The sequence below is a fragment of the Parasteatoda tepidariorum genome, chromosome 11 (assembly GCF_982258835.1).
Source record: "Parasteatoda tepidariorum strain Cologne lab strain chromosome 11, Ptep-v5.0, whole genome shotgun sequence".
NCBI lineage: Eukaryota > Metazoa > Arthropoda > Arachnida > Araneae > Theridiidae > Parasteatoda > Parasteatoda tepidariorum.
This window is the reverse complement of record NC_141765.1, coordinates 48404438-48432318: the sequence shown is the minus strand read 5'-3', so window position 1 is coordinate 48432318 and position 27881 is coordinate 48404438. Positions and strand designations below refer to the sequence as shown.

Genomic DNA, 27881 nt, shown 5'->3' with positions numbered 1-27881 from the left:
ATATATATATATATATATATATATATATATATATATATATATATATATGTAACATAAAAAGCTACAATTGATCTTTTTATGTTAGTTTCTTTGTTATAAAACTTCTTCCTAATTAATTATTCTATTTGAAATACTTTCTCACACTTTTAAAAGCCACATCCTGTTCTTAAATCTATTTTTGGCTCAACTATGCATTTAATTAAGAGCAGGACATTTTTCCCTTTGCTCTTGTGTGGGAAACGTTCGATCTATCTCATAAACCAATAGCAACTACTAAGATTTCCCTCTTTCCCTAAATTAAGACATTTTACGGATTTTACTTTGCAAGATTTTCCCTAACATATAACCAAGGAGCGCAACTTTTCGTGTGCACTTTTACTCATTCTCATGACTGCTTTTGTCTAATAATTAATAAATAAATTTTGTACCCTCCTTCCCGACCTATGACCTGTTTTAATCCTTCCACTCGGCAACGACGTTATAAGTCGCCAGGATTGAACGGTCGGGAAGGGGTACAGTTCGTACGGTACATTAAAGATATTAAATATCTCATTTGAAAATAAATAAATCAAATTCGGAAGAGGGTACATCAAAAATATGGAATAACTTCAAATCATTTTTTCAAATGGACATTTGGTAAATAAGCAGTCAAATTCTTCTTCAACTTATGGCAATAATTAATTCATCCTGTATCTTCATCAAAAAAAAAAATAATCTCTTCAATCATCAAACGTTTAGTTTATTATAAATTATACCTACGCACAGTGGAACTAAACGATCATCCGTTTTCCATGTCTATGCTGCATATTTTGTTTACGTTCCTGAGAATACTAGAAAGCTGAGCTTCAATTCCTTCCTTGGACTAAAAAGAAAAACTGCATCGAATTCCTGTTAATTAAAATGTTTTATTGAAACTATCCCTTTGAGAAAGCGTTGATTTTGCCACTCTTAAGTGCTGAGCTGGATCTTATCGTCGATGAATAATTATTCTCACACCCACGATGGTCTACTTAAATATTCGACATTCAAAAGAAAAATAAGCTTCAATTTCTCCGTCACTATTGGTGTTAATTTACGATTCATCTTAACGAAGAAACAAATTTTTTCCCTAGCAGCTCACGTCTTTGGTTTTGGAATTGTGTTTACGGAATTTCAACGCATTCCCATCTCTGTTGTGGTTTTCAAAATATCTCGGACTAATTCGAACTTTTTCAGGTATCCTTTGAGTTAAAGTTTTTACATTTCTCATAAATCAATTTCTTAAATGATTATGATTTTAATTTTTTCCCATATTTGATGTTTCAAAGTGAAACTACTTTTTATTCATTAATCGTGTTTACTGTTGAAATTTTTTTTTCTTGAAATATTTATTTTCAGTGAATTGATTGTCATAAGAATTGTTTCGAGAAATTATTTTCAAATTTATTGTTTTATGTGTTACAGCTTCTATGATTTATTGATTAGTTTAATTTATGTTTTTGTTTTACAGTGATTAGGGTTTAAATGAAAATGCCATTTAAATTTTTTTCTCTTCGTAATGCAACTGCAATAATTATTGAGATTCACTTTTAATATATGAATGCAATTACGGTGTGGCAAAAATTAAATTAAGAAATGTTAAAACTCACACAAATAATTTGGAAAAATGAATAAAATATTTGTTTTTAGAATTTGAATTGAAGAGTAACCAAACATTAATGCTTTAGTTCAACGTTGGTAAATAGTTCATAGCTCAGTTCTAGCTCAGACATTTCCATAGACAAACAACATAAAGATAGGAAAATGATCAAACAAAAATTGAAAAGTATTAGCAACCAAATTCACTTCAAAAACACGTAAGAAATAGAAATGAAAATATTTGAATTCTCTAACAATTGTGACAAATTAAATTATCAATTAAGATCTCTGCACAAAAATTACTTTAAAAAAATATCCAAACTAAAATTTTGAAAAGAAAAAAAAAATATTTATGTCCAAGAAAAAAGAAAGAAAGAAAGATAGAAATGAAAAAAAAAAAAAAAAAGGTAATTTGCAAAATAACCAAACTTGCACTTCAGATTAAAAATAAGGAAAATAGCTAGATCAGTCAAAAATTAAAAACTGATTTACCTTAATACCATATTAAATTTGAAAGCTTTGTTTTGGATTTCAATTAGTGATGAATTGTGTTAAACGGGTTGTAATGTAAAATCTGAGAAGACTGATCATCTTTTCTGATTATAAAAGCAATTTGTCTATACATTTTTCCTGAAATCCGGGTTAATAATTGCAATAAAAATACCAAGAAAGAAAATAAAAGTACAAATAAATAAATATAAAGAAAGTAGAAAGAAAAGAAAGTAGATGGAAGAATAAGAGAGAAAAAGAAAAGAAAAAAGGGTATAGAAGGTAAATTTTTGGACATAAAAAAAAATAATAACAATTCAAATAGCAAAATTTAAAATTGTCTTGTGTTTTCTAATATTCTTGAGACTAAATATGATAATGGTGCGTAACATTGTCAAAATTATGTTGACAGAATAGTGCAAATCCAGGAAAATTAATTAATTCCTAACTTCAGGTGATTTTGAAAAAAAAAAAAATTCCAAATATTTTGCTATTAAAGTGACAAAAAATGAAAGGTTAATAATAAATAAAGTGAAATAAAAACAATACTGAAGTCTTGGACTTCAGAATAACAACCACTGCGTCATTTTTTTTAAAAATTTTTTTCAAACAAGGTAAACAATACTCAAGTCTAATTCCAGATTGAAATTTTTCCTGTAAAAATGTTTTTTGTGTTTTACATTTTAAATTACACATTTTTAACAAATGTTTATAAATTTTTTTATCATGATTGAAGAGTTAACGTTGAAGAGTTTTTATGAAGAATACTTCTTATAGTGAAAAAGCTGTGTTGTGATTTTTAAACAAAAGATTTTTGAAACTGAAAAAACTGTTAAGTAAAAAAAAAAAAAAACTGTTGAAAATGAAAATTTTAAAATTGCTGATAATGCTACTACAGATTTTTGATTGTGTTAAATTTTTTACAATGAGAACATATGTAAATGTTTTATAATTTATATTACTTTTATATATTGTTAAAATTACAAATTTGATTATCTTAAAAGTGCTTCAATCAGAGGGAAGATTTTGCAAATGGAAAATTTTTTAAAATTATGGATTGTACATTATTGGCGAGGGGGGATGTAACATAAAAAGCTACAATTGATCTTTTTATGTTAGTTTCTTTGTTATAAAACTTCTTCCTAATTAATTATTCTATTTGAAATACTTTCTCACACTTTTAAAAGCCACATCCTGTTCTTAAATCTATTTTTGGCTCAACTATGCATTTAATTAAGAGCAGGACATTTTTCCCTTTGCTCTTGTGTGGGAAACGTTCGATCTATCTCATAAACCAATAGCAACTACTAAGATTTCCCTCTTTCCCTAAATTAAGACATTTTACGGATTTTACTTTGCAAGATTTTCCCTAACATATAACCAAGGAGCGCAACTTTTCGTGTGCACTTTTACTCATTCTCATGACTGCTTTTGTCTAATAATTAATAAATAAATTTTGTACCCTCCTTCCCGACCTATGACCTGTTTTAATCCTTCCACTCGGCAACGACGTTATATATATATATATATATATATATATATATATATATATATATATATATATATATATATATATATATATATATATATATATATATATATATGTACACTCGAACCTCGTTAGCCTGAATTCGCTTAAAGTAAAAGAATATCTTTTAAGATGGACTTGAATTTCATTACCCATGGGAAAAAAAATTTACTTTTAATATGAATGAAAAATTTATTTCTCCTCCGACAGGTAAGAAAACTGATCATTCGCAGTTTTATGCCTGTAAGAGTAGGTTTTTTTAATTCTTTGCTATAGAGTTGTTAATTGCAAAATTACAGCAGTCAAATGAGAAAGTTGTATGAATTGAATCCGTTGAGAGAGAGGAACGTTACAGGAAACATTGCCCTTTTGTCATCTAATATGAAAGGATTTTCACCTCATAGAAGTGCTGCAAGTGTGTGAATAAGCATATTTTCTTGAGAAATGGCCACCCATATTGATCCTTTGTTCAGCATTTATAGTTCGTGTCTTTCACTCATTCATAGTTTGTTCTAAGAAACTGATATTGCTGAATTGTTTTTCTCCAAAGGAAGACGAGTGAAGCTCTTTTTATTTCTTAAATTTCACTAGGGAATACATTGGTTTACTTGAATGCTTACAAATGCTTTTCTTTTTTTTTGTTGCAAAAAGTTGAGAAGTTCGAAGACTTTTGAAAAGTATGCGCGAACAAAAAACCAAAAAAGCATGCTATTTCCAATTATTATATTTGGAATCAATGCTCTCTAATGTATGCAATAAATCATTTTACTTTTTTTTGTTACTTTTCATTAATTTTTTATTTGCTTCAAGAGAATCAAGAAAAGACCGGAAAGAAAGTACACTTTTTTAATTTCTTCTAAGCTAGAACACTTTTTTCTTTCCTTTCTAACTTTATTTTATTTTTAAAGTAATTGGTTGTATTTATTATAAAAATATTGAATACATTAATTTAAAATTAAGTGCAAAATAAAAACAAATTATTAAAATGAAATATATATTAATTTACATATTCATAATAGAAATTTTAGATTCGAAAACACAATTAAATAATCGATAATAGAAAATGTCTGCTTTTTAAAAAAATTTCTTTCGATATTTTTTTAAATATGCAGTTATTTTCTTACAAATTGATGCTTACTATTTAATATGAAGCAAATTTCAATTCAATTCTGTATTTTAAATTTTTTTTTCTACCTTATGTTAGCGTGGACCATTTGTAAACTTTTCTGAATGCTCTGAATTCATCACGTTTTAGACTAAAAAAGTTTTTTATTTTAAATTTTCTATAACTATTTCTCTATACATATGAATCTTTTTAAACAAAATAATGAGCCCTATTTTTCTTGAAATAAGTTTCAAATGAATGTTGCATTGCAAATAATTATAAAAAAGCCCAAAATGTCCACCCTAATGCTAGCAATATATTCTGAACTTAGCATGTTTCGAGCAAAACAAATTTGCTTAAATAATTTTCTATAAATATTTTTTTGACATAATGGCTACCTACAGTCAAATTGGCACTAATTTATTTTATAGGAAACCAATTTCCAATAGAATTTCTCATCGCAAAAAAATATTAAAAATTTGCTTATATTTAAACCTTTTGTTAGTGATTTTGTCAGACTATATATGTAATCTGAATTTAGCGTAGTTTTAACTAAACAAGTTATTCTTCCTTATATGCGAATACGCAAAAAATGAATAAATAAAGAGAAAAAAAATAAGTGTCCCAATTTTTCGACCGCTTTCCAACTTAAACTAATGATAAAGGTATTTTAATTTAAAGGGATATTTTGTGAGTTTGATGCCATAATTTAATTAATTGTTAGCACTTTTTAATTAATACAGGATATGCTGTAAAGTCCTCTCTTCATAGATATCTTTAGAATCCTTGAGTTTTAGTCATCCCTTACAACCATTATGAGTGACACTTAGTACGAGAAAGTCTGATAATTTGAGCCAAATTTATTCATACTGATATCTATTTCATTTTGAGCACTTAGGTCAAAAGAAAAGAAGAAAAAAAAACGTTGATAAAAATATATTGCTAGCTTTATGTTTCAGTTAAGTACTCTTGACAACAGGAAATTTAAAAAAAATTAAAAAATGTAAAATCAATTTAAAACTTAATTAACTAAAACTTAGTAAACTAAAAATTACACTTCTGCTTTTCAAAAATGAAACGCTTCCAACAACATTTTCAATTTAATGAAAAATCATTAAGGTTACTATCATTTAGATTTCTGCTACAAAAATCATATTTCTACTTACCCAAAGAATATTCTACAACATCCAATTATGAATATACCTGTAAATATTGATTGCTTACAAGTTATATCGGATACCTGTATATAAAGAAAATTATAATTACTACCATTTACACGTAATTTGTTATATAATAAATAGAAAAAATAAATAAATGCCCATCAATAGAAGAAAAACTTTTCTTGTTCAAATTTATTATATGAACTTTTGAAATGTAAACTGATGCAGGCAATTGTTTTTCATTAAATTATCTAACTTCCTTTTATGTAATGTGTGTCACAGCGCGAGCAAACGACAGAGGAACAATTAGAAGTTATGCTTTCTTTTATGAATATAAGTGAAATTATTTTTATGAATTCACACTTAACACTAAGATAAATAAATATAATACTGACATAGATAAATATTTAGAAAATATTTTACGACAAGTATGTTAATTAATTTTATGCGCCATGTGCTAAACAAAAACCGTGTAAAAGTCCCACACCATTAACAAACACTATTTGAAGTCACAAGGAAAAGCTTTCATAATATAGTTGTTTGAATTTCAGTGTTATTGTTAACTTAAAGTTGCGTCTGATAACTCAAAATAAATGATTAAACAGGCTTGTAGAATTTTACAGAATTTTGTTTCGTAATTACAAAAGTTTTATAACTCCAAACTTTGTGTTAAAACAAGATACTATTAAAATTTTCATGTTGTTTTCCTCTTAGTATTACTTTAAAGGCACAGTTGGGTTACCCTTAATAACTTATAATTTCATCGGCACTTCAATTGTTCAATTGATTCTCAATTGGAGGTTATTGTCTCCTATCGACCGAATTCAATTGTGGAAGCGGAGGAAGAAAATTCTTAATATGCTTTTAATTATCTTCATTTAATTTTCAAAAGTTAACTGATAGATATTTACTTTGTTTGACATTATCTTTCGATAGATCTAAAATACAACGCCGCCACCTAATCTCTGTTTGAGCAGTAAAAAGTGCGGTATTTCAGATACTCTATTAATTTTTTGTGACAAAATTGCATCAATACGATTCTATAATTAACAGTACTTGAAAGATAGTTAAATAGTATACAATTGATTTTTGAAAAATGTCCCTGCTTTTGTGAGCTGAGATAGCTCAGTGGTTGAGGCACTGAACTGCGAGTGAACTGGGGTTCAGTTCTCAGTGGCAGTTTCAGGTCCATCCGCTTTCGATCAATGGATGCCAATTTGTCTGAGGAGTAGAGTCGTTGATCACGACGTTCATCCCGAAATTGAAGCCTTTGCCCATAATGGGCTGTTGCGGAGGAATGCGTTACTTTTTTATCTTTGCTTTTGTACAATTATGTTGAAAAATTTTTCAGCATCATCCAAATCAGTTTTCATTAGTTCTATAAAATTACATTTTAAAAACTCAAAACGGTGACAAATACGTAGTTTTAAATTACTTACTCAAAACTATGTATCTAGCAACTTTATTTCCTTAAAGCTTTCAGGGAAAATCCATAGAAGCTCTAAGAATTATCAAGCTCTTTTTAATGAACCAGCCCCTTTGTATACGGCCTTATTTTAAAATGTATTGTGCTATCAAATAATATTATATCATCAAAAGTTTGTTGAAATCAAAAAAATATTAAGGAAGAGTAAACCTAATGCTCAACCTAAAATCTCAGATGACGAGGCTAAGTCTAGTTGATAAAGTGTAAAAAAATAATAATAAAGAAATAAATTTTTTAAAAAAATTGGTTAAAATACATGAGAATCTACTGTAGATCATATATCAGAAGCATCATGTAAAATTACAGTGAATTAAAAATGGAAAGCTTTTATGGAAATAAAAAAACATTCCCGGGAGTCCCATTCATTTTGCAGAAAAGTAAATAAAACTACGTAATTTGCTTTTGAATGCATTTAAATTTTGCCTTTACCGGCTCTTAAATCACCAGGCGGGGACATTACAGTAAAGTGGAATCCGAGTCATTATAATTCTGACATTCTGAGAAATTGTAATCCGGTCAGACATTCAGCTCTTAGAAGGAAGAACCTAACTCCAGCCTAACCCGTGGTAGGCGGTAACTTTACCCAACATACCGGCAGAGCGGCTATTTATTACTGAAATACACTATATTGCATTGAACTATCTGAAGGAAAGTCTCCTTAGAGAAAAATGATAATTTTTTGCAATAAATAATTCGTAAATGAATTTAATATTTTGCTCATAAATTTAAAAAAGCCAAGAAAATTTTTTGAATTATAATATATGAAACTTTTATAGAATTTTTAAACGTATGCATTTTCTACACATTAAAATTTATATATTCAACTTTTACATGATTTTAAAATGTGTGAAAGTTTTAGATATACATAGAGCTTGCGGTTGCCTTTGAAATTATGCTTGTTTGAAAACGCTAAGCCAGGTGGGTTAAATGTTAAATGAATAATTTTTTTTTATTTTTATTTTTTTTATTTTTTTTTTTTTATTTATTGTAATTTAGGAAAATTAGCCTAATGAAATTACTCTGTACTCGAAGCACAAATGTGGATTACTCAAAGATTTTAATGTTAGAATCGATATTTTGAAGTACACTGGTTATGATAAAAAAATTATGAAATTAAATGCTTGAATTTTGAAATTAACTCTTATGTTTAATCATCTGTTTGCATATCGTTAAAAAAATTAATTATTTAATTTAATGTGTAAATATTACTTAAAATAATGCTTAAGAAATTTAAAACTCATTCAAAATACTCATTATTTCAACCTGCAGTGATTACATACCTACTTTTACTTAATGTAATACGTTTTTTTCTTCTTCACTTGTTTGTGTAAATTAACCAGCATAAGGCTGCTTTGCAGCTTAAAAAAGGAAGAACTACCACAAGCAACTTAAACAAAATAATTTTTTTAATTAATGTTACTGATTTGCCAGCTATACTAGCCTATTTGTCTAAAATTTTAAAACTTCGGCAGATTGAAAAGAGATATTATAAAAATAAATTAAATCTTAGAATGTTCAACTTGACACCATCTTTCATCTACGTTACATCTTATGCAAAGAATCAAAATATTAATGATATTAAGCAAGCAATGATGATTGACAATAAATATTTATAATAAATCTTTCATGAATTATCTTAACTAAAACTAAGTAAATATTAAAAAATTATACCATTTTAGAGGCGACTGGATAAAAAAGTATCGCAGCTAGATAATTGCAGGAAAGTACTATTCCAAAAATGTAGGATGGGACCAATAAAATATCTGCCTAGAACATAAAGTAATATGAACTGCATATTCCATATAACTATATTATACTCTGAACAAATTATAAGAACACACAAAAAATACTACCATATATGAACTATATTTATAATTCCTCATTTATATTTATAATATATTTATTTATTTCATTTATATTTATTATATGTTATTTTACATTTATAATTCAGGAGATGGGATCGAGTTTGGAAGTGAGGGAACAAAAAAAATTATACATTTAGAATCTTTTTTAAAACAAAATTAAAAACATATAACAAAAACTGCTAAAGACAAATTAATTTTTGTTGAAATGAAGTCAAAAAAATGTTTAATATTAAAGCATAATATTTTTAGTCGCATTAAAATTTAGAAACATCAATTCAAAAATTTCCTTTTATAATACTATTCTACTAAGCTCTTCATTTATAGGTAATAAGCGTTGAAATGGGTATTCATTTGCGTGAGATAATAAATGTTTGCTCGAGCAGTTCAGTAAAACAGGTGAAATAAAGAATTTTAAAAAAAATACCACTTCTGAGTTTATTTTCGTGAAACGATATGCAGTATATGCTAACACTGTCCACAAAAATATTTTAGTCCATACAATAATTCTTTTATAACAAGAAAAACTTTGTTTGAACTGCGAAACTGTGTTGTGAACTTAGTTTTAACTTTGCACTTGTTTGTGAAGCTTGTATTTCCTGATTTTTTTATGAACCATTGATTTATTTGTTAAAACTCCTTGTTAGATAACGCAAAGAGCATCTGTTTAAATAACATAGAAATCACGAAGTTGATTTTGTAGATGGTGAGCTTTGAGAGTGAAGAAAAACAATCTATCAAACCAGACTACATATTTTTACCGATGCTCTGTAAAAATCCATGAATGGTTTCAGATTAATTTTTTCATGAAACTAGAAACAAACTAATCGATCACTTTTTATTAGAACATTAAGCATACTGTTTTAAAATAAATGTTATCTTAATTTCAAACGTGGTGTTTTATACATTGAGAAAAAAATATGGTCAAAACTATTAGAATATGGTTAAATTTGCCGTGTTTCTGGCTCTAAAGGAACACCAAAAAGCTTGGTAATTATTGACGACGCTCTTTGGTAATGATTTTGGTTTAATCAATCATAACATATAGTGTTATAATATGTGATAAAATTTATTAAATGTGGTTTTTCATGATTTCTTAGAGCATGGCATTAAAATCACTTATCTGGTTAAATTTACTTTTCAGTTTTGTGTTTTTAAATAAATGCTTGGTAATAAGAACTGTAATTCTGAAAACTAAAATTTCCGATAAACCACTTCCATGTGAATGGAAAAATTATTTAATAATTGCTTCTAAATACCATATACTTTGGTTTTATTACCAGAATTATGGTGTTTTTTTACCAGGAGATTACCATTCAGTACGGTAATTTTTCCAGAATTTTTTTCTCCGAGTACTTATTCTTATCAAAATGCTGTGTCAAAACTTCAGCAATTTGTGTCCTCATTGTTACTTTCAAGTGTCAGTATTATTTAAAATTAATAGTTACTTTAAACATTTTAAATAACATTAACAAGTTTTTCAATAACTAATTTTATATAAATATTTTTTTCAGAGCTAGATTGATCGAATGTTTAGAATTACTTAACCAGAAATTGCACGAGACTTCAAAATAGTGACATAATTTCCCTTTTCTTTGTTGTCCATGAAATCTAAATGAATAAGTTTACATCAAAATGAACTACGCATCTTAAGCCCACAATATGAAAGGTAGAAACTATTGTTTTAGCGATGATGTCTTCGTCAATTACAATAACTTATCTACATATAACTATTTGTGATCACTGCTAAAGGTAAATTTTAGATAGCAAAAGAATTTATTGATAAAATAATTTTGTAATCAACTTTAGATAACAACAGTGGTGGAGGCAATTTAAATAAAATGAAATGTAAGAATAAAGAAAATGTGCTGAATGACAGAAACTTAATTGAGCGAAGCGACTGTGGTATATAAGTCTAAAATATACGTGTCATCGAATTAAATGTAATTGTCCAACACTCAGCAGAAGAAATAACAGAATTTAAAATAACTGGGATACTGAAAAAAGTATGGTCGAACTACCAGTATATATGGCAAATTTTGCCGTGATTTCTGGATTATGAGAATACGAAACAGTATGATAATTTTTACCATAGCGCTTTGGTAATGGCTTTTGGTAAAATTAAAAAAATATATATATGGTTTTATAGTTTTAGTTTATTCCGAGGTGTTGGTCTTCTTTTGAACGAGGAGTTTTGGATCTTTTGGAATTCGTCATGATATTTTGGTCTGTCTTTCCGAATTTTAATATTTGGAGTTTAATATTTTATTTGGAATTTTAATATTAAACTAGTAAAGCTTATATCAAGTGATTGCAAAGGGAGTGCAAAATGTTATGACTAGCGCCGAATTTAAATAATTCACTCATGTTTACCGACACGTTTATCTCGGAATTTTGTTCCGGTTTTTTGATTGAAATATTTGAGATGCCCCGAAAGTAATAAGAACCAAATGTGGGCAAATGGTGTGATTTGGGTTCACTTTTTTTTTTAAATTTCATAATGTCTACCATTGTTTTGGTAACGTTCGAATACACTTTCATTCCTGTCTTTATTTTAAATAGACTAAATTCCTATCAGTAGACAAAATATAAAAGGTGTCCAAAATGTCGTGATTTTTACCCAATTTTCTACATAATTATCCGCTTAAGAATCCGCTTAAAACGCATTCGGTTACATGAACGCGTCGTAAGGAATTTCTATATTACAATGCGAATGGTGTGACATTTTTGGTCACTTTTGGTCTAATAGAATAGTTTATTTATATTAAATTGTAATTATAGCTCTTTTACCTTTAATGGGTATAGAGGTCCATACAACCCAACTCCAATTCCAAATACAAAATAAGTGAGACTGAGCAAAATAGTTATGTGTATCCTTTTCTTTTCCTTTACTGAATTATGTCTTAGAATTTCAGTTTTCACAACAATTGAAGGTCGTGCTGGATAGTCATCAGGTACAGAAAGATCATCTATACTACTCATTTTACTTCGTTCTTAATGGCTGTTTAAAAAAAATAATATACTCAGCTTACAAGCAAATTAATGCATCTTCATAACAACTATTGTGAGTTGTGCTTCAATATTTAAAAATAAATTATAATATTAGGTTTGTAAAATAATTTTTTTCTCTATTGAAATCAAGATAGAAGTAATGTATAACAAATTGGAAATGTAAATTACATTAAATTAAAAGCCGAATTTATTTCTTTAAATGTGAAGTGAAGTTTCACTTCCAGAAAAACATACCTTATTTCATTTAGTGGTTAAATGCTAAAAAAATATAACATAAAATTTTGCATACTTACGTATTCTGAAGAATAATCTATCTAAACAAAATATACATAATAATCTAAACAAAATATTGGTTTTATAATGCATACATCAATAATAAAAAAACTGCCTTGTCGTTATTCTATAAACTCATTATTAATGCTCGAAGACAATCTTTCCTTAATCTAAGTACAGGAGATGGCAGTATTTTATAGTGTAAATTTTATTGGCCAAATCAATAATGTTTTCCTAAAAGAGTTATTTGAAAGCACCTAGTACACATTTTAGTTGATTATTGCTTGACTAAAAGTTAGAGAATAAACTCTTTTGATAGAAAAATATCACTATATAACAAATTAAATTCTCAACAATCAAAATATTATAAATTTTTTTTGCTCCTGCAGCTACTAATAAATTTCAAGAAACGTTTAAAGAAACATTCCGCATTAAGTATGTGTTATAATTTGTACTAGTAAAGTTTCTCCTTATACTTGGAATTATTAAGCATTTTAGAAGTGTTTCAAACAGTTATTTTACCAAAATTCTATCTAATGTTTTAACTACACTGTAAACAAATTTCTGATATAATTACGGTATAAAGTACTGACATTTGGAGTCCATCATCCGTAAAATCCATTTGACCGTAAAATTCGTTTTTACTGTAAAATATTATACCGTAACTTTTGCAGTAATATTTATTTAAGTAGAGGGATTTGGGTTTTTTTTCCGTAACGTCTTCCGGTAAAAATGAATTTTACAGTAAATTTTTTTTTACAGTAATATTAATTGAAAGAGACACATATAGAATATTTCTTTAAGAACGAGAATATTTCTTTATTAAAAACTTCACCTCCAGAGTGTTTAGAACTGCGCAGTTTAAGATTATAATTAAATATTTGCATCATAGAATTATAGTACGAACAGTTTTGAGTGAAGCCATACAAAAGTATTTTATTTTATTTTATTTTATAATCGTCGTTGAACAGCTGACCCAATTCTGTGTTTACTACTTTTAATGTTCAACTCCGTAGCCATGTAATTATGAAGCTAAGCTAGAACTCCTGGATCAAGCATTGAACAATCTGGCCTTCGTAGAGGACTTTTTTTCATGGAACTAACCCGCATTTGTGTTAAATGGAGAGGAAAATCACGAAAACCTCCCATGATTAGTCCAACGGCAAAGGGATTTCAACCCATGATCCGTCTACCACTGATGATATTTTACATCAGCACTGTGTTCGGTGAGAGCTGGAAACAGAATTCGTATCAATCAGCCACAGTTGGGATTCATACCTGGTTCACTTTATTGGGAGGCTCACGTTCTATACTGAATCATACTAAAAATAGATATTTTGTTGAAATGATTCAAGGACGAATAACCACAACTGCAAAATAAGACGTGTTTTCCAGAGTGACTATTTCGCCTATTAAATGACAACATTGAATATTTATTTTTAATTATATTTCATGCTTTAATATAAATTTAAATTGATTTTCAAAAAATGACCGCATAGTCCATAATCTAGGGCTCATTTTTTACGTCATGTTATACATAACATGGCATAGATGTGACACTGGTATGTCTAAACTGACGCACTGTCAACAAAAATACATTGACCGCAGTTATGACCCCGTCTACGTAATGGCCACTTCATTCCTAATCGCCAAAATGTTCAACTATTATAGTGATATTAAAAAATATTAATGGATTTTCGTATTGCAAAAAAAGGAGATCTTACTTTTGGAATTAGGCAGATTTAGAAAATTGTGCTAGAAAGAAAATCTTCCACCTGAAAATTTCTTATTGTTCGAGTATATTATAGTACTAGGGTTCGGTTCTAGGGTATAGTTCTAGTACTAGGGTATAGTTCGAGTATATTATAGTATAATTCGAGTTCGATTAAAATACAGAAAAACACTTTTGACAAATCATGAAATTAAGCATTAGTACTGATAAATTTCATACAGAATTTAATATCCTATGAAGAAAAATTACACATTTAAATTGCACATTATTCCATTCATTTTAAAAAACCTTTAATTTATCAACTTAAGTAGACGCAACGCTTATGTTACTTTAAGGCTTTGGAAAACATTGTTTCATGCCAGTATCTCTATGATTTGTAATATTTAAAACATCCTTATTCAACTAAGAAAAATATTTCGATTTATAAAATATTTATGATCATATAAATTTTTAAACTTTCTTTACACTTTCCTTAGTTTCAATAAAAATTAAAGGTGTCTATCTCTACAAAACATTAAAAATATGATTTAAAATTTTTTGATACCTATGATTTAAAATTGGTTCCTTTAATTCGATCAATGATTCCCATCATAATTGTTTTATAGTTCATGTGAAAAAGTTTAAGATGATATTAAAGAATGATGAAAAAATTTACTTAGAGGAAAAAAGAAAGAAAATAAAATTAAAATTGTAAACTAAATAAACGTTATTCAGTACGGTATGAAAAACAAGACTTTTTTCATCCACATTTAACTCAAATTTTTAGATATTTTGAGATACGTATAAGTAAAAAAGATACGCAAAAATAGAAATAAAAACGAAGTAATAATTATTGGTTGAAATAGATATTGAAAAATTTGACAGATAACAACGGTAAGTAATAAATAATGGTAGATAATGTTAAGTAATAGACACTAATAAGTAATAAATGTTGAAAGCTACCTTTTTTATTATTACAATATTTACTTAAAGAAGATTTCAAAAAGATAAAAGATACTTACACTGAAAAAAAAAATAATATTTCAATTGTCAGCTAAATAAGCGTTCCGTAAAACCAGAAAAACAAGAACACTTTTTTTTCGTACACATTACACTCATTTTCCGGGTATTGGAAACAGTAAACAAAGTAATTTCTATAAAAATATTACCTAGATACCCAATCAAAAAGATTATAACGATCAAATTTGATATCACTTGATCTGTTTTTATCACCTCTTTGTTCTAATCTCAAGCATGGTTTTTGATTATTGCTATGTCACTTTCCCTACTGATAGATAGCACTAGAGTTATGAATACACATTCATAACGTCATTTATTAGTGCATTTGATAATGAATTAATTACGTCGTTAAAATTTTAAAATTTGCGGAGCCTTTTGCTTCTGAATCCTTTTCACAAATTTGTATTTACTCCTAAAATATCAAGTGATATTCTGCAAACGTCAGATTGCTAATGACTGTTTTCCCCTGAATAAAAACTATAAATAAATTTTACTAACTTTAAACAGTCTTAAAACTGATTTGAACATGCTTACGTTTCAAATTTTTTGCTGTCTTAGTGAGAAACACATCAAGTTCAACTATATTATTGTGCAAGGGGAGGAAAATTCTGGTAAAATTACAGTATTTTAAGGTAATGGCAGTTCTGGTTAAAAAAAAAAATTCTGCCATAATTCTGCTATTAAAAACCAAAATATACGATATTTAAGTCATTCAATTAGTAATTTTTCTTCATGTGGTGACTGCTTACCGAAAATTATAGTTTTCAAAATTATAGTTCTTATTGCCACACATTTAGCAAAAAATTCAACACTGAAAAATAAATTTAACCGAAAATGGTTTTAATGCCATGCTTTAAGGTATAATGGTGGGTATAATTTTATCACATAATAAAAAACCATATTTTATTGTTAATTTCACCAAAGTGCTTTTGTGAAATTGACCGAGCAGTTTTGTATTCCAATATAGTCAGCAACACAGTAAAATTTTACCATATTCTGGTAGTTCAGACCATACTTTTTTTTCATTCTGTATTCAAATTCAGAGGACTTAATTTCCACTTTAACATGATTACTTAGCACTTTATCAAAGCTGCAGCAAATTTGAAAGATGTTATAGATCAAAACGGTCCAAAATTTTTAAAGCGTATGATATAAAAAATTGTTTTTCAATAACTTTATAGTTGAATATAACAAAAATAAGCACTAGAGACAGATTTTTAAAATATAATTTTGAACAGAACTTATTAATAACGGAGCATTTTTGAAGTTATTCTAATCATAATAAATAGAAATTTCAGCTGATTATTATTAGGGTTATTGAACTTCAGAAAAAAAAACTAATGTGTTTAAATTATAGAAATTGAAACGGTTTATGAAATTGTTTTTAAAAAAATATAATAATATTGATAAAAATGTAGAACTTTTATGTAAAAAATAACCTAATAATGTTTTTCGAAAATTCGTCGGGTAACTTTAATCTGCAATTGTTGATAATTTTCCTTAACAAATTTCAAAAAAAAAAAAAAAATGTTTCAAGCATTTATTTTTAGTATAAAGCACAAAATTATGCAATCACTTTTTTTTATTAAAGAAATTTCAATGTCTGTAGTTAATCAAAATCTCCAGAGACAGCTTATGTCTCCAGTCACATGGGTTCGCAATCTCACGGCTAGCCATCTACTGCTGGCTGTTTATGGAGTGGAGTAGAGACTGCGGTCAATAATATCAGCGCGGAATGACTAGCAAATGAACACATTGCAAATGAGAAATGTTATCACCTCCTCAGTACTTGCCCGATCTGTCCTCCTTGACCTACACTTTGTTTGACTAGATAAAAGACACACCCAGTGACTAAGTCGTTAAATCTTTTGCAGAATGGCATTTAATTGTCCATAAGGTAGTACTCCAATACCTCAACACAATGGCTTACCCAAATTACCATCCACTCCTGGTATAGGGCGAAATTAATGGTCACCACAGGACACAAGGTTACTAAAAAATTGTTTACCAGATACCACCCGATTGCCACTTTTTTAATTGAAAATGCACATCATGATTATTTTATTTATTTTTTATTAAATGGGCAATTATTATGGATATTTTACATTATGAAAATTACTTTATTCCACCCTTGTTTCTTAAGATTTTTCTTCCTTTGTGAAATTAACCTTTAAATGTTTACGATGTTTTGAGAAATGCCTTGCATTATTAACATCAACAGTTCTTTTAACTGCTTAAACTTTTTAATTTTGGAAAAAGTAGTCACATGTTTAAAAAGCTGCCATTACAAAAAAAAATGCTACAACTGGCCAATGACCTGAAGCAAAAATTTCTAATTTTACCCTGAACTTTCGGGACCTTTCGAGCAAATGACGAAGACCATCAACGTGAACGGAGATTGTACGTATATACTTCATGCATTATCAGATTTTTGTTAATAAAATGTTTGTGACCCTGGGACAGAATTTGTGTCATTCATTTCTATACGTCCTAAGTGCTAATATTTGCTGAATGCAAGTTATTAATTTAAACCAATAATTTATTTAAATCAATAATTAAACAAACTTTACTTATAAATACTGCGAATATTTCTGCTGGAATTAAATTTAAAAATTCATTTCGGACCATGAAGTTAATAAGTGCTCTAATTGATAAAACTAAAAAGAAAAAGTTTGCTAATTTATGCCAAGTATGTGAGAAAAAATAAATCCCTGACGCATTTTCTGCGTCATGCCTAAAGAGTGACCATGTATCATAATGAGTAAAAGGATGGAAATCCAATTACTAAACCAGAAGTTACCGAAGTTGTTTTTTTTTTTTTTTTTTTTTTTTTTTCCTTTTTCATTAGTCAATTAATTTTGTTGTAATCCTTGAAGCAGAAGCAAATCGCTGCAATTTATGAAGAATAATGTGTAATTAAGAATCGTAGAGAGTGTATGTATATGTAATAAAATGTTTACAAAATATTAGAAGTATTTTATTATTAAAAGACACAGTTACAAAACACCAAAATGAAAAATGACTATTGATTGTAACATAATTTGGTTTAGTGATTTGCTTAAGCAAATCAATAAACCACATTGATTCAATACGTATGGATGAAGTACACACACAAAAAATGATGAAGTGATTAAGAGGAAAACTAAAATCAAATAACTAAAAATAAAATAATTATGAGAAAAAATAATAATTCTGTGCTTATTACTTTTTGCATGAATTTTTTTTTTGAAGTAATTCATATAATTAAAAAGGGAAAATACCACAAATGATTAACATGATAGAAAAAAAAGTCAAACGTAGTTATTCAAATACAGTTTAAATTATTGTTCCCCCAGATTTTTTTTTTTTTTTGGCTTCATATGATTTTTATCAAAAATTATTTTGTTTTGACTTTTGAAACAAGACTAAATTGAATAATATCCACCATTACCTCATAAGGGTAAATTTGCTAAATCGATATGATTTACCTATTTAATACGAATTCAAGCAAATTATTCTCTAAATAAAGTGCTGAAAAATGTTAGAGCCAAAAGAAATTCAATATTTTTGTACTACATATTTGTATTTTTTACAAATTTAACAAAGTGCTGAAGATAAATTGCTTTAATTATATCCAGAGAGATATTTAATGGGAAAAATAGGAACACATCTTCGAAATTTTTTAAAAAAATTTTGTGCTTTTGTATCATTTAGAAGGAATGCAATTTTTTTCACAAATTTTCTAACAGGTTGTCTAAATAGATTTTAAAATATAAAAATTTTAAACAGAAAAAAGTATCGTTTCAAGTTTTTAATGCAAAGTGAAATATTATGATTTATTATTATGCATTATTGATTTAATTTGAAGAAAAATTATCCATGTTTAATTTGTTTTCAGTGTTGTATAGAAAAAAATATTCTGAAACTTAAATATTGAATTTGTATATCTCTTTTTTTCTTTAAAAATGTGTATATAATAGTTGTTGGTGAGAGAGAAGAGATTAACAGGTTGTTTTCTTTTTAAGTAGCAGCACTTGTCGTGTAAGCAGAGGTTGAAGGTAAATAATAGAGAAGTGAACAAAATGCATTTTAAATTTTATTTGAAATTCAATAAAAAAAATATTAATTTACTTAAAATGAAAGGAAATATTTTGGATTAATATGAGAAATAATTGGTTTTAATATTTTTCCAAATTTCCAAAAGCAGAAAAGAAATAAAAATTAAATAAAATACGAGGAATTTTTAAAAATCTTTCTAATTATGTCGAAATAAATGTTTCATTATTTGCACAAAATTTAAAAATAGAGTTTTGAAAGAAATTAAACTTTTCGTTTGGCTCCAATTTTTTCCAGCATTATATTATTTTGTAAAAGAAAAAAGAATTATTTACATAAAATACCAACCGTTGTAAAAATTTCAAAGGTAAGTAAGTATAATAAAAATTTATTTTTCAGGTCTTTCATTTATTCCATCTTACATGAATCCGAACTAAAATCTTGAACACACAAAACAAAATTCATTCATTCTCTCAGATTTTGCTTTTTAAGAAAACAGACATAAAAAGTGATAACATTTTAAATGCAAATAAAAATATTTTCTCTTAAAATCTAATTTGACTTAACTTAATACAACACTATAGCATTAGGATGTTGTTGCTTAAAACTAGACTAAAAAACATTAGAAACATATGCGGGCAAAACCATAGTAATGGATCTTGGCTGTTTTTCCTGTATCATTACAGATATTTTTGGACATTTTCAATTTATTTTTTGTTTCAATTAAGTTAGAAATGTTTCTTCTTATTCATAATTTATTAGATATTCATGAAAATTAACTTAAGAAAATTTGAACAAGTTTTGTTTAAGAATATTTTATTACATGTGGAACAGACAGCACCAATTATTTCAGTTTTGCCCTCATTTCTTCTATTTTTTTCATTCAAGGAAAAAAAAGAAGAGTTTCATAAATACCAGACATAAATAATAATTTTGTAACAAGGTGTATAAAAAAAGACAGATTTCAGAGTCTCACGCTATTTAAAAATATTTATTCCCGATAAACTTTAATATCTTTTCAACTTAGTACAAATTTTGTAAGTTATTGGATTTGTATCATGTAGCCTCAAAAAGTTTAAACCATTTCACCTTTATCGTTGAAACTATACACTAAGGGGTTGTAATTTGTGCAATATCGTCATTCATATTTTAAAAATGCATCTAGGTACAACCACACACTGCTAATAAATATATATTGATCAATTTTAAACTTAATACTAAACCTAAAATATATCATTTCTTCACGAGTAGCATTTGTACGAATTCTTCTTTCTGTGAGTTACTTAAAGTAGATAAGGGAGAAAATATACCATTGTTTGTTCAAGGTAGAATAGATCGATATCAATTCGATTAATTATAAACGTCAAACAAAAAGCAGAAATAATAAGCAGTTTCAATAAATATCTTGAACAGTTTAAAAGTAAATAGCATTTTTTAAGTTGGTTTTAAATTAAAAACCACCCAAGAACACCTTAATGAAATAAAATTACTGAAATATGTGAAAAATTTAATAATTACTAAATCTGTTTAATTGACAAACAACCTATTATACATGATTTTTCGCTTGTATTTGAAACTATTGTACATGATTTTTCACTTTATTTCAGAAATTTATTTATTTTTGTCTGCGTATCTCAGGTTGAGATTAACTGTATTAGATGGTTGTATTATTGAATTTCAATTAGTTAATTTTGTATCCTTAATCCTTGATTTTCATATTTGTAGCAATTGACAAATCAAGTCCAATGTGCTCAAAATTAAAACGCCGATTTAACGTATTTCAGGTTGAGAATTTATGTACCAGGTGGTTGTTTTATTGCGTTTTAATTAGTTCATTTTGAATCCTCGAGTTTCATAGTTGCGGCACCTGCGAAATCTATACCAATCGCTCCAAATTAAAAAGCCACCAAATGACACCTTTCTTTTTTAGAATATTTGAAGCCCTCAAAATTGACTAGAAGTACAATATACAATACAATAACTTTATGTACATTGTATGAATTGTTACAATACTGAAATTTTAATTTCTATTTTAATTTTTTGCTTAAATAACGCATTTGAAAATACTCATAAATAAGAATTCTTATAAAATTTGATTTGTGACAGGTGATCTCTTTTGTTTATTCTTTGTCTCAACTGAAGTTTGTTTTACTTTCCAGCAAACACTGACTATAGATACGCTTACAAATGTCAGTTTTTAAGAGTATAAAATATTAAAATCAGATTAAAACTAGCTTTATATTGCTAACTTTAATTATTTTTAATATTTGTTTTTTTTTTTTGTTTAAAACGGAATCCATCGGGATTAAGAATACAAAACGTTTTTAGATAACAGCGTATTTCCTTACATAATGTCACTCATTTAAAGTTAAGTGTGTCTATTTTAATACACCTTGTGGTTAAAAACAGCATTAAAATAATACTTTAATAGATATTTTTATTTGTGCCGTTTTCTGTTTGATAAACCCCAGTCTCGGTTTTTTGGCAAATCTTCACTCCTTGACAAACAGTAGAAATTGCTCTGTTTTGATTTGAAATTTTAATTGTGCGCTTATTTTTCACTAAACAAATATAAAACATCAGCAAAATGACCTGAAAATAAAATAAAGAATTAAAATTTGTACAAGTTAATTTTTAAATAAACAATAAAAATTAATTAATGAAAATTTTTTAACTTAAAATTTTCTTAAAACGATTTTTTAAAACATTAGCATCGATCAAAAAGTCGTCTGCAGTATCTTTCATTCATCTCCAAATGGTATGGAGTCTGTCTGCAACTAGTTGCATTGTATTTCTAATTAATGGCAGCAGTAATCTAGCCAAAAGCGCGGGGCCCTAGTTTTTTCAACCTATTCTGCATTGTTCAACTCTCCTCTAAAAATTTTTATAGCTTGAGTTACTATCGATTTCAAATTATAAAAACTATTTTGCATCTTGAAATCTATGGGGACTTGGTTTTTCTTTCTTTTTTAATGATTCTTCCTACAATATGCAACTGTATTAGATTCAGGTGAATGTTTTGATTTTACAGAGTAAACAATTTTTGTCGACAATTTTTTATGTCTTTTTAAGCAAATTGAAAATTTTGCTGCATACAATTATAAAAATACACATGCCTACACGCACACACTGTAAAAAAATTTAGTGTATTTTAACACCAAAAATGGTGGCAGTTAAAGATGAGTGGGCTCAGCCCGAGTCCGAGCCAGGGCACGACGCGAACTCGGGATCGTTTTTATTAAAAAAGAGTTTCAGGCACGGGTGAGCTCAGATTCATGACAAAATTTTCATAAACTTCTTTACGTCTCTTAAACAAACGTTTGATTCCCTTATTAAATACAGAAAATTTAAAATTTATAACTGTAAAAATTTCAGCGGTTTGCAATTTTCGTTCAGTGCTTTTGCTTTGTGAGAAATTGTCAAATGTCTTTGATTTAGCTTAATATTTTGATTTTCTTTTTCAATTTTTATTTTTTTCATCGTGGAGTTTCAGTTCATTCAGTTTTTCTCTTCGCTTTTTTTTTCATAGATTAGTGATAGAAAAGTTTGTAATTTACTAATTTCCTTGTTTAGGCATCAAAGACGGAGATCGCAAAATTTGGTCTTTACCAACGTGTGCCTCAGGCTTGAACCTCCAAAATCGAACCCGAGCTCATCTGTAGATCAAACACTAAAAGCTGTGATGTAATATCTCTCCAAATATAATGTTTAACAACTCAAATAATTGCGTGAATGAACACTTTATTACAGGTTGGCACCAAATTGAGCGCTCTTATACGATTTAGAGAGTGTAGTTTAAATCGTATAAGAACGCTCGATTAAAATTGAATAAGTTCACACCAAACTTCATTTAGTGTATGGTGGGGAAGCACCGTTAATTTGTTGTAAACTTTTCGCATTATAAGAGTTTTATAGATTTATTTACACCCTTTAAATTTTAAACGAATACTCGCTTTGGTGTTAACCAGTGTTAACATGAGGAAGAGCGTTCTATCACACAACTTTTTGGGTTGTTTGACATCAAATTCGGAGGGACAGTATACCACAGTTTTTACAGTGTACGCGTATATACATTTCAAGTAAAGATAATAATATGCCTCGAAATTAAGAAAACAGACGAGATAAATTTTTCTGCGCAACATAATAACAAGTCACTGAATAAGTTAAATTATCATTACCAAGGTTGATTCAAGTCCTAAAATCATCATGGAAGCATTACGATATCCAAATTGATCCAGAAGAAATCCACCTAAAGATGGTCCAACAAAGGCACTGTAAAATTGAATTTCTGATTTAAAATACTCATATAAAGCTTTCAGTAATTATCCAATATTTTATGCAATATACGCAATTATAAGCATGTAATAAGAATAACAGTCTTATATATGGAATTACTTACTTAGTAATAATAACACAATGAAGTAAAAAATTTTAAATAAATCTTAAGAATCTACACCTTTTTTATAGTTAATGTTCCTTTTTTTTTTGCTTTATATTGTTACTCATACACTGCAAAAAAATTTTAATGTATCTTAAAACTAAAAATGGTGTCAATTGCTTTACACCAAAGTGGTGTAAAACCATTAATTTAGGATACATATATACACTAAACTGCCACCATTTTTAGTATTCAATTACACAAATATTTATAATTACAGTAAAATTTTACTGAATCTTATGAGTAACTTACAATAAAATAAGTTAAGTTACTCATAAGATTCAGTAAAATTATTTTTACAAGACAATATAAAGAAAGAATCATTAATTTAGGATACACACTCCTGGCCAAATTATTAGACACACTGTAAGATTTTATGTAAAATCTTAATTATCAGGTGATACTATACAGCTTTATTGTTTTTGCGCAGCTGAAACCGGCTTGCATTTGTTTACGTCCGTGTATCAATTGGTTAACATTGTAATGCAATACGTTGAGGATAAATACAAATAGCAAATATATAAAAAATCTCCCGAATAAAAACCTATTACATGTATGTTTAATATGAAAGTATTGCATATAAACTTGTACAAAACATGTAATTATTGAAAAATTACAGTGAGCCTACTAATTTGATCTAATTATTACAATATAATAATATAATACCTGATATAATAAATGCTCTATATTTATATAATATATATCGTCTAATTTATTCAATCATCGAATTTATATTATATATCGTCTAATTAGTGCTATGGTTGTAAAACAAATAAGTACATACGTTAAAAATAGTTGAATGTTAAGACTTAGAAAAACTATATATAAATGTTTGTTTCTACTTCTGATTTTTAAGTAAATGCCCTAGATACTAAGTGCATCCATAATATTAAGGATTAAAGAAAATAAATAAAAATTACGCACTTCTTTAAAATATTTATGACATGCACTATGAATATAATATAAATAGATAGCAATATCATTTTGACAATAATAATAATATTACTAAATTTGTTTACCCAAGTGATTGAGAGGAAGCAATCATAGAAGATACCAATCCATAAGTAGCTAATCCTGGAGGCATTCCCATGTTTCTGTAATATAATAAAACTTTTCTTATCAAGATATGAATCGTATATTTATTTTTAAACTAAATAAGAATAATCTTTCTATATACGCTAGATTGATATATGCTAGATTGAAAATAGGGTTAACACAACTGAATTAACTCTTTATATTTTGCAAGGCAATTTTTTTGTAAATCTGTCATTATTAGAAAATTTATTTTGCACTCATTAGACTTTAACGAAAAGTGATTTTTAACGGGTTTGAAAACAATAAAAATTAATAGATATTCAAAAAATTTTTATCATTAGTTATTTGAAAAGGCTGTTTGAAGACAAAAATTTTCCGAAGAATGCTTTTTGGCCACATAAAACTAAACTCTCTACTTTTTCTACATAATTTTTGCCTACATACACACTATTTGATTTCAAAACCATTCTACCTATTCTTTTTCGAAATAAACTTATTTCAATTTTCTTAAATTTTGTATTAAAGCCATTTAAGCAATTTAATATTATTAAAAATCATTTTTTTACCTGGTTTTTTATTTTTATTTTTATTGAAATATTATTTAAAAATGAATAGATTTAAAATTTTAATTTTTTTTAAAAAAAATGCTATTTTTTACATTTTCTTTTAAATATTTTTTATTTTTTCAAAAATTAGGCTTGTATCATTATTTTTTTTCCCAACAAAACAAATTTATCAGAATATCACTACCTGATTCTTGTATCAAAACCAACTAGAAACCAAATATTTTTCTAATAATCAGTTTTATACACAGAAAACAAAATGTTTTTGATGATGACATTGATCTCAATGATGACATTGATCTGACATAGATCGCCAATTTTTTGTAAATATTGCTAGAATATGTAAATATTCTTAAATGAAATTCAGAATCCTGTTGAGCGTAAAATTATATATTTTTATTTAAATGCAAATACCACAAAGAAAATTAATACAAAGTTACTTACACAGTAGTTTGAAGTGATCCAGTAAAAGCACATACTAATTTTGCTCCCAAACCAAATCCAAAAATAACTAATGAAATTATGATGAAATATAGGTTTCTGAAAAAAAGTAATAATTATGATTTTTTAAATAGGAGAAAGAGGTCAAACAAAAATTTTAAGTCATTGTAAGTAAATGTAGATTTAATTACTAAAACATAAGTTATACTAAATATAAGTGACATTGGAGCGTTCATTTCGTATTCCCCCAGAAATAGTTTCCTGATGAATCTATTCTATGCACTCCCGAACATTCAGTTGTTAGCCTTCGAGATTAAAGCTCCATAATTTCATGATCAGCGGCGTAATAGTGGCAATGTGATCACCATGATGGATGAGCTGTCCTCCTGTAAAACCCACCCTATTCTAATCGGGGTTTGTTTTCTTTTTTAGAAAAAAAAATAAAAAACATCAATCGTTTCAAATATCTTAGCTAATTACTTAATTTCTTAATTGCTCTTATTTTAATCTGTTTATTATATTCTTTATAGCATTTCGTGTAGATTCACCATTGATACATCCATAAAGTATTTCGTATAGATTCACCATTGATACATCCATAAATAAAGCAACTTTGGGAGCATTATTTTGAATAGAGTATAAACAATATGTTCGCTGTTCGCAGATTTTTTAAATATAGAGAAAAAGTTACCGAGAAAGAATTTTATGATTTAAGAGTTTTCGACATGTCCGTCCTCACATGTTTGATATGTCCATAGGTTTTTAAAAGTTTTTTTTCACATTCTCTTCTCGTTAGTAGTCAAGAAAAATGGCGACGCTTGGAAAAAAGACTAGTGTTGCAATTTCTTGCGCTAAAAATATCGTTCAAACTGCACTTTAGATTTTATTATGCAAAGATTAAGCTTCGATAAAAAAAATGGGTGTTACCATTTGAAAATTGTGAAATTTGGTCACTATAACTGTTAAACCGTGAGGGTTACGCAATCGTGTTTGGCATCATTCCTGAGCTCATAGATCATAATACCTATGTACAAAATTTACAACATATATATATATATATATATATATATATATATATATATATATATATATATATATATATATATATATATATATATATATATATATATATATATATATATATATATATATATATATATATATATATATATATGTTTAAAAGTGATGCCACTGAATGTTAGAACCAAATGGGCATAGTAAAATTTAAAATTTTATTGGTTTAATATTTCTAATTTTTTAGATGAATCGTCAAATTCGATAACAGAGCGTTTTTAGTTGAAACACCGCTTTTGAATGTGAAAATTAATACGTAAATGATTTGAGAAGTTGTTAATTATGAATTCGATCCGATTTCGAATCTTCAAATTCCTTTTGTGGATTGAAAACTTAAAATGCAAAATTAAAGAGTTTATTACCAATTTATATGCTTCTTCTAGATGAACAAGAAACTATAATCTGGGCTGATAAGTAATTTTTACATATGTTTGCTACAACAAGTAAGTCGTACTTACGGTTCAACATTAATGAATGGTGCCGGACCAATTAAAAAGAGTGACACTATTGTTAGACTGCAACCAAACAAGCTTAAAACATGGAAATTTCCCTGTAAAAATAATAAAACTCATAAGACAACTAAAGGAAAGCATTATTAATTTAATAAAATTATATAAAATGATTCCATGTATGAAAAGTAAAATAATGCGAATGCAAAATTAATCAGCATGCTTTACTTGAAAATAATAACTTTACTACCGTAACCTTTACAAATTGAATAAAAAAATAAAAATTATTCAATTTTCACATGGTTCAGAATAATGTTAGAAGATACAGTAAGAAACAGATTTTCAGATTTATTTACTTATCCATGGTCTTATAGAAGAAAAGAAAACGTACATGTGATGCTATACTAAATACATTTTTATAATACTATCATTTATATTATATTATGCCTATAAGAGAATCAGTCCTAGTAAAAATATGTTCCATTACGCTTCCTATGCGGGGGGAATATTTTGTATGCGTGTGATTTTCTTCCAAGATACACTATCCACATGAGACTCTGCCCAGAATATTTGAATCGTCCAT

At 27.3% G+C, this 27881-nt stretch overlaps 2 protein-coding genes across 9 annotated transcripts in view; both read right to left on the bottom strand.

The window, feature by feature from the left end:
* The window catches only part of LOC107439168 (MFS-type transporter SLC18B1), a 36817-nt gene extending 21332 nt beyond the window's left edge, over positions 1-15485 (bottom strand). The window contains exons 1-4 of one of the 3 annotated variants that reach the window (XM_071187361.2): positions 15266-15485; positions 12038-12248; positions 9057-9152; positions 5906-5979 (exon numbers count right to left, since the gene is read on the bottom strand). In XM_071187361.2, the coding sequence (XP_071043462.1) occupies positions 5906-5979; positions 9057-9152; positions 12038-12229 (362 nt within the window). In that variant the 5' untranslated portion in view covers positions 12230-12248; positions 15266-15485. Of the gene's footprint in view, positions 1-5905; positions 5980-9056; positions 9153-12037; positions 12249-14256; positions 14280-15265 lie in introns of those variants that run through there. The other 2 variants (XM_087154342.1, XM_071187363.2) reach the window with 2 other exon arrangements.
* A 2739-nt stretch (positions 15486-18224) lies between these two features.
* LOC107439178 (MFS-type transporter SLC18B1) overlaps positions 18225-27881 on the bottom strand; it is an 83037-nt gene continuing 73380 nt past the window's right edge. For 5 of the 6 annotated variants that reach the window (XM_087154341.1, XM_016051672.4, XM_016051673.4 and 2 more), the window contains exons 10-14: positions 27308-27399; positions 25779-25874; positions 24756-24830; positions 23477-23570; positions 18627-21890 (exon numbers count right to left, since the gene is read on the bottom strand). In XM_087154341.1, the coding sequence (XP_087010467.1) occupies positions 21723-21890; positions 23477-23570; positions 24756-24830; positions 25779-25874; positions 27308-27399 (525 nt within the window). In that variant the 3' untranslated portion in view covers positions 18627-21722. Of the gene's footprint in view, positions 21891-23476; positions 23571-24755; positions 24831-25778; positions 25875-27307; positions 27400-27881 lie in introns of all 6 variants that reach the window. The other variant, XM_016051671.2, reaches the window with a different exon arrangement.